Consider the following 7900-nt stretch of genomic DNA (forward strand, 5'->3'; position numbering starts at 1 on the left):
AGACGCCTCAGTCCCATGGGTCAGCAGCATCTGAGTTCAGAAAAAACGTGCAAGTATATCAGCGTGTCATCCGGCGGCGTTTAAGCGTCCTCGAACAGTGGCGGCTTTTGAGTCCTAGGCGGCACAAGGCATGCAAAAACCATGGCGTTGGCTTGGCTCGTCCTCTACACAAGACAAAGATCCATTTGAAAATGTATAATATTATTATTTGATAATAATATACTATTAGTGGTTGCCGACTAAGTTATTTGGTGCGTTACTTGGTTTGATTTTTGTTTCTACAACATGGCTTTGGTTACAACAGTATGGACATGAGAGGCAGTGTGGACCTCTGATACCCTTTTTTGCGAAAATTGACCTGATGATATTATTTGTATTGGTGGTCCGGTCTGTTCTGTATTTTGAATGAATGATATATTCACATTTAGCATCAAGATCTTATTCGTTTGCAATATTTTTTTTTTTTTTTTTTTTTTTTTTTTGCATATACGTTATATCATGTAGATGCACCCGATGCAGAAGAATTGTATGTCAACTCAAATACTTAGGAAAAGATTCAGATGAATGCTCTCTTAGGACAAGAGTTGGAGGTGGCAAAGGCAAAAGAAAAAAGCTGTTGCAAATCTCAGCGTTGCAGTAATAACAAGAGATATTAATGATTATTTAATTGGGGAGGCCAGTTTGAGGATGGAGAAGAGCCTGAGTTTGGTCTTGAAGCACCACAGGACCTCTTCCAGGTCTGCTGCATATAAAATAACTCACTTCACCTTTTTGATCTTGACGTCCAATTTTGTCTTTGATTCCTTGTGGAAGCTCTCCTTCCAACCCTGCCTCTTTTACAATCGATGCATCGCCCATTACGTAACTATACAAAAGTAGCGAAACACCAGTTTTAATAGTCAGGGATTAAATCAATCAACCAAATCAATGTCACTTCCTATATTATTACCTATTCATGTCTGTGTCAGGCTTAGGCGGGAAGCAGTAGAGCAACCCCTGCAGCAATTCAACTGCTACTTTTCTGCTTCGTGCAATTAGGACCGCGTTTGGGCCTGTATCAAATGTGTAAGCAATCTGCACAGGAAAATAAGATTACGATTAGTTAGAAACTAGAAAGTAGAAACCCCTTTTGAAATTAGATGCTAGCTTTTGAGCAATGGAGTAAGCAAGCATACATACCTCTGGTGTACTGGCAGAACGGTTCCACTTTTCAACTAAGCTTATTATCCTGGCATTATCAGATAGTGAATTGCAATCAAACCCACGACATTGATAGCTGAAACGAGAAAATGACTGCAAAAGAAACGAAAGAAGAGAAAGAGATACCTGTGGGAGGTGTCATTCATGTAGAATATGGGTGGAGATGAATCCATACAAACAGCATGAAACTGATTACTGTCTGCACACGTCAATTTTCTAAAAGATGTAAAATCTCGATTCTTTATAGCTTCTTCCATTTGCACAATCCGTTCTGGGACAACTTCCTACGGAGAAATTAAAGTAGAGCATGAAGTTGAAGGAAATATTTTCATTTTTGAAGATAAGCAAGCACAGCAAAAAACATTCATATATTTTGTTTAGCAACCCAGCAAATGTTATTTTAAGTGATACAGACTGTAGTCGAAACATCAAAAAGGGAACATACCTTTGCTCTATGCTGTAAGAGCAAACTTGTCTCAACACTCTCACGCATTCCCGAGGTGCTGCTTGTTTCCTTCTCTCGTGAACTAACCTGCATGTAACACAAGCTAATATGAGTTGAAAAACGAGACACAAAAAAAAACACAGAATTATCACAGAGTTCAGATCATATTATTCAAACAAAACAGCAGAAATATACTTATTCGTATAGCTCACCTTCCTTCATATACTTAGACAAGAGAGTGTAACAAAAAGTTAATTAGAGAGCCACATAATATAGAAGATGAAGAATAGGATCGGTATTGAGCATGAATCTAAAAATGCAGTAAGAATATTTAAGATCCATACCACAGCAATAATGATAACAAGATCATCCCAATGCTTATCATCTACCAGTTGAACTGCAACACTGTCACTTCCATCTTCTTTGTTTCCCATGTTCCACTTGACAAATCCCCCGAACAAACTACGGCAAGCACTTCCTGAACCTTGCCTACATGGAGAAATGACATTATAACCATATATACTGGTACCACTTAATCTCTAGAGGATCGTCTAACTACAAATAATTCAAATTAAAAGCACATAGCAACATGGAAACTTATAAAATTACAGTCACTGTGAGAAGAAGGATAATAGTAACTCGTACAATTAACATGGTGATCAGTAAGGGTGAAAATGCGAGTCAGGTAACGTAAGTCATACCTTGCTATAGCAGAAAGTTGACTTGGATCTTCATTTACATCATCAACTTGGCAAGAGCAAAAACTGTACCCAAAAGCAACTGTTATATACTACTACATTGAGCAAATTCCAAAAGAAAGATCGACTTAGGGAATCTAGAAAATCATTCATCACTGAGGGGGAAAGAGCCAGGATCAATGTCATTGAAGTTGAGCAATTCTAAGCTAAATTATGCAGAAAAATATAAAGATCTAGAAGGAAGATATGGGACAAAGAGAAGAAAGCCATGTAATCATTTGGTTGTTGCATCAAACTATATTGTGGCTCTCTCCGGTTTCCCTTTGTTATTCTTCTATTCATGTGTTACAACTTACATTATAAAAAGAGGGAGATATCAACCAGAGAATCAATGCTAAACAAAATCAACCGGAGGGTGTCTTAAAGTTCATACATTTTTCATGAATGTAACTGTCTAGTCCTACCTTAAAGCGATCTTAGAAACATAACACCATGTGAAAAAAAAAAAAAACAGAGAGAGAGAGAGAGAAAGCACAGTACCTAAGCAAGCAAAACCAGCAGCTGAAGAAGCTAAGCTAAGCCAGCAGCAGTAGGGAAGTTGTTATGAGAAGCAATATGAAGATGAAGTTTCTCCCAATCTTTCTTCTCTATCTTGATACCCTTTTCTTTGTCTTCAACATCATCACCACGACTTCTAATTTCCCTCAAGCAATTCTGATACCTACTTCCAGAAAGCGAGATTTCCTATACTAACATGAAACCACAAAACTCTTCTAAATCATCACAAAGATACACTAGCATGTAATCCGAAGTCTATTTCATACGAATCTCTAAAAGAGCTTAAGAGAGGATTTTAAAAGATGACACAGAGCAAAGTACCTTGCCGTTGATCCACATTCGATCCCGATCAAAGGAGGGACTAACAGCGACGGTGGTGAGAGTACAAAGTTGATCAGGATCAAGCGTGACGCTAATGCTATCGTTAATGGGAAGAATCCGAACCTCATCTCTCTTTCCCCAATACTTAATCACGGCGATATTCGTCGGCGTCTGTGCCGTTACCATCACCACCCATTTCTCCTCCGCCATACGCGCACACAGCTCAAGCTTTCAGAGATCTGTCTGTGAGAGCTTGCAGAAGAGAGATTCAAATAGAAAAAATAAAAATGAAATGAGAGTGACGGAGAGTTCGAAAGAGAAAGAAGAAGCTCAAATCAGGTGGAAGAGAGAGAGAGAGAGGAATCAATAAAATAATAATAATTAATAAATACGCTAAAGGATCTGATTGGTACGATTCGGTTGCGTTTGCGTCCAAAACGCAATCACATGCTTAAAACGATTCGTGTTTTTTTTTTTTTTATAATAGAATTTATGCAAAAATATCAAAATAGATCCCCATATTATGCAAATTATTACGGAATACGCTTTGTACTTCTTTATTAAAACAAATATAACCTCCAAATTTGAGTTACACTCACTTTTGGTGTTACTGGAAGACTAATGAAGGTTTTTTCAGGGTATATTTTGACAAAGTCAACTCAAGTTCAAGATTCATTTTGTTAACTTCATACGATTTTAACATATAATCTAACTAATAAAACTGAATGTTAAAGTCGTATAAGTTGAAGCACATTAGTGAATCTAGGAATAAAGTGAGAGATATCAAAGTGATTTAGTTAATGTTACAATTGTGAAACAGCAAAGTCGAAGTCTCGTTTCTCTTATGGAAGAGCCAGACAGTTTGAAATCACAGATAGCCAAACATAATCAAATGGCATCCATTTGCAGCGGTTTTGTTTGTTTGGGTGCAAATCAGGCGAAGGCAGGCTTGTCGGTCCCATTAATACCAGGGCCAACGCTCCTTGTTGCCTTCACATACGAAAGGTATTCACTGTAATGCATGCTGAATAATGTACTCTGGTAACGTGTTAGATGGATTCGCCTACGCAATGCTTCTGTTATTACACCGTTGTATCCTGCTTTACGCACCAGCGAATCTATTGCCTCTAGCTTTGTCCAGCCTGCAAAAAAAAAAGAGTAATTGTTGTATCAACAACGCAATATAGCTTCAAGTACTTGCATTATTGTATCAAAATGGTACCTTCATGAGCTGCAACCTCAGGCAAATATGTACCACTTCGCTTTGTATTAGTCTCAGGTTCAGTAAACTCAATGATTATACCGTGCTTTCCCACCTTCAGAGTCAAATCACAAAAATATCACCATATACAAGAAGAATTGGACAAACCACATACAAGAAGAATTCGACAAACTAAATCTACTTGCTGCTTCCAAATTAAAAGTGTCATTGAATGTAAACATAGCAGAGCAGTTTCACTGAGTGGAAAGTAATATGAGAAGAAGGAAATCAGAAGGTTTACTGGATGTGTGGTTAAATGCTATGCACTCCTTATTGGTAACTATATGCTTAATATACACAACTTTTCAAAGACATGTTGATACTCTTCACAAGATTGACATATCGTAAAAGAAGAGTGACGAGAATACCTCCCAATCAAGGTAATCTTCTGCATCCTCATAATCAGTCAGGACAGACACTGTACATTGCAGGAATGGCAATTCTTTGGCCTGTATAGGTGGGAACCTGCGGTCTCTCAAGGCACTGCAATATTATCTAAAACAGTTAGTGTCTTTTCAGCCTAAAAAGAAAGATACCACAAGCATTTACAACCAACAACATGAAACAAAAGGCAGATCTGCTATAGGAATTTCACCTACATATATGTGCTTCATTTGTAGTTTCGAATGCAAAATTTACAGAACAAAGTTACTCAGTTACTTTACAGGAAGTTGGAGCCTGATTTGCTCTAACTGTATTTCAATTGCAGTTCAAGCTCACCATATACACTTTGAAGAAAGATAAAACATATGAAGATAAATTAATCAGGATGCACCAGAATTATGTTGCAACGAAAAAGATAAATTACACGCCAAACTCAGATACTACAGCTGAAAACCTGATACTTGGTACGAAATCATCTAGGCCGTGATAAACTGATAATAGGGAAAATACCATATTCGTCTATGTTTGGTTAACTATACAAAGAACTGGTTTGCAAACATAGTACATGTGTATCACTTTATGTTTATCAATCGATAGTCTATCTTACACCATTGGTGTCCCATCTAAGCAACAAGCAATAAAAAGTACGATCTATGTTTATAACAGAAGAAGCAAAATGAGCAAAAAGAGAAGCAAAATGAGTCAGGAAAAGAAAGTCAACACTCAACAAAGTTGTTAATAGATAATACATAAGACTTAGGAAGACATAAGCATAGAAAAGTTGAGGGAGAACTCACGTGAAGAAAAGGAAGATCTTTGAAAAGGAAGAAACAGATGTATAATAGAAGAAACGAAGAAAAGAATCCTAGAGGGAGAGCGGTAAGTTACCTGGTCAAGGCATAATCCTTGAAGCCACTGATCAAGCGGCGTGCTTCCAGTGTACCAATACATCCACGCAATCGAGGCTCCCCACCATTCACAATTTTCTTCCAGGTAACAAACAATGGACTAGAGACAAAAAAAAATACAGGACAATCAGCAAGAATGGATTCTGCGTTTCAGAATATAAATAATTTCAACACATAAGACAAGTAGTTAGTTTTGCCAAAAAAAGAAAAAAAAGAAAGACAAGTAGTTAGTTTCTAGCATCACTCGGATAACGCATGTGATGTTTACTCACTATAGCTCTGAATATTGAATAAACATTGTGATTGTGAAATTAATATCCTCATCACAGTTTCACAGACTCTTAAGTGATGTTTCACAAGGATCAAGCCAGACGATTCTACAGTCTAATCAAGATTTCCGTAGAAGAAGTCGTTTGACATGAGAACTCTCTATCCAATTTTAAGACAAAGAGAAGCAAACTTTGAGAAAGATTCAAACTTGCATGGCAGAACACAATTAAAAAAAAAACGTACTGATTGGCCTCTTCAAAGGCAGGTGGTGGAGTCTCTTCGTTGTTGTAGTGAGAGACCAAAGTGTCGAAACAGTAAACAGCCATTTCTCTGTTCGCCGACACCATCGTTCCTTCTTTGAAGAGAGAGAGATAGAGCCGCAGTAAAATATTCAAATTCAGTGAGCAATATGAACCTGAAACATCCAAAATCGTATTATGTTACTTACCAGAATCAACTACTGACTGAGTAATTCAAGTCTATTAAAAAAAAAAATCTGATTTTTCCCCCGCAATTTCATGTAAACCCCCAAAGATACCAAATTTAAACACTACCCAGAGGAGTCAAATATCAAAATTCTAATACCAAATCACACAAAAATTGAAAAAGCGATGAAGATCGGGTATAGAGATGAAATTGGTCTATTTTGTAAGAGAGAAATCAATTAAAAAAGCAGTGGAATCTAAAAAGGGCATTGGATCGATCTGTGAGAAGAATATTAGACCAATAGGGAATCCAAATTGTGAGCATCCCCAAAAGAAGAAGAGAGCGGAGAAACCTGAGAAAAGCGCTACGGGGAGAGAAGAAGTGAAATTGCTCCAAGTGTGTTTACGTTTCCTTTTAATAATAATAAGAAGACGAGCTTTTTTGGTTGTTGTTGTTGTGTCTTTGTCTCTCTTCTTAACTATTATTTGAGCTTACGGCTCTTGCTAGTTTTTTTCTTGTTTCTTGTATATATATTGGTCGCCCTAAGCTTGATTTATCAAAGTTTTTTCTTCAATTATAATATTTTAGAAAAATATATATGTGTGTGTGTATATATTTAACAAAACAATATACTGTATAACAAATTTTCACAACCAAGGTCCATGGGGGATGAAGATCCTTTGGATCTAATTTATTTTTCTATTATTTTTTACAAATAACATGAAGGTACTTGTAACTTTTGTTGTGTGTCACTCCAAAAAGTCCCTTGGTTTTTAAGTTCTGAGTATAATTTGGTTGTTGTTTTAAGATAATTGTGAGTTAATCCCTACTATACTATTTCGTAAGTAAATGGCTTCTTTTTTTGGTAGACTATATAATAAATATATAGATCATTAGTTGGTTATAAAATTAAAACATTAATAATTTAAGCGTATTATTTTGTATAGTCTGGAATTATGGGTTCACTTGATTATTGATAATCGAGATTTACGGATTCAATCGATTATTTTAAGTGTATTATTAATCATAACTAGGAATTTTGAACATAAACCATAATATCTACAGAAAATTTATCTTAATCATTCCCACTACATTTATTATTAACCAGTTCATTCGGAAGAATAATACCATTTTAAGTATAAAATATATAAACAAATTTAACAATATAAACAAACATTTTAGAAAATCTTCCGAATTAAACACTTGTAAGCGATATATAAGTTTAAATGTAATGAGTTATATAATAAATTGAGTTATGATTTTTATAGTAAAGTTGCCTTTGGAACAGGAAGTTGACACAAAGGTTAAATGTAAATTGTTAAGACTATATGATGAGATTGTTTAAAAATTAATTTAAAAAATATCAAAAATTATTTTAATATATAAAATATATTCACAATTTTTGTATAAAATAAAGTTTAACACAAAT

At 35.6% G+C, this 7900-nt stretch overlaps 1 protein-coding gene and 1 pseudogene across 4 annotated transcripts; both read right to left on the minus strand.

The window, feature by feature from the left end:
• Positions 1 to 514: 514 nt before the first annotated feature.
• Positions 515 to 3562, minus strand: LOC104699311 (diphosphomevalonate decarboxylase MVD1, peroxisomal-like; annotated as a pseudogene). The gene is made up of 9 exons (XR_015559426.1): positions 3223 to 3562; positions 2884 to 3087; positions 2347 to 2409; positions 1990 to 2134; positions 1646 to 1732; positions 1327 to 1484; positions 1180 to 1228; positions 950 to 1074; positions 515 to 865 (listed from the first exon to the last, which is right to left on the minus strand). The product of XR_015559426.1 is annotated as a diphosphomevalonate decarboxylase MVD1, peroxisomal-like (transcript).
• Positions 3563 to 3950: 388 nt separating this feature from the next.
• Positions 3951 to 7015, minus strand: LOC104792684 (uncharacterized protein At2g38710-like). 3 transcript variants are annotated; one of them, XM_087453799.1, is made up of 6 exons: positions 6824 to 7015; positions 6289 to 6460; positions 5756 to 5875; positions 4852 to 4966; positions 4445 to 4538; positions 3951 to 4364 (listed from the first exon to the last, which is right to left on the minus strand). In XM_087453799.1, the coding sequence occupies exons 2-6, from the start codon at positions 6390 to 6392 to the stop codon at positions 4156 to 4158; spliced, it is 642 nt and encodes a 213-aa protein (XP_087309925.1). In that variant the 5' UTR covers positions 6393 to 6460; positions 6824 to 7015; the 3' UTR covers positions 3951 to 4155. The 3 variants fall into 3 exon arrangements, with proteins under 3 accessions (XP_087309925.1, XP_087309927.1, XP_087309926.1); XM_087453801.1 differs by having other exon boundaries at positions 6770 to 6865; XM_087453800.1 differs by having other exon boundaries at positions 6631 to 6865.
• Between the last annotated feature and the right edge of the window lie 885 nt (positions 7016 to 7900).

The sequence above is a fragment of the Camelina sativa genome, chromosome 6 (genome assembly GCF_030686135.1).
Source record: "Camelina sativa cultivar CO46 ecotype springtype chromosome 6, ASM3068613v1".
Lineage (NCBI taxonomy): Eukaryota > Viridiplantae > Streptophyta > Magnoliopsida > Brassicales > Brassicaceae > Camelina > Camelina sativa.

Coding starts and splice junctions, on each gene's coding strand:
- LOC104792684 (XM_087453799.1), bottom strand. CDS start 6,392: ATGGTGTCGGCGAACAGAGAAATGGCTGTTTACTGTTTCGACACTTTG. Junction 4,967..5,755: donor AAGGATTATGCCTTGACCAG/GTAACTTACCGC, acceptor ATAATATTGCAG/TGCCTTGAGAGACCGCAGGT. Junction 4,539..4,851: donor AAGATTACCTTGATTGGGAG/GTATTCTCGTCA, acceptor TTGACTCTGAAG/GTGGGAAAGCACGGTATAAT.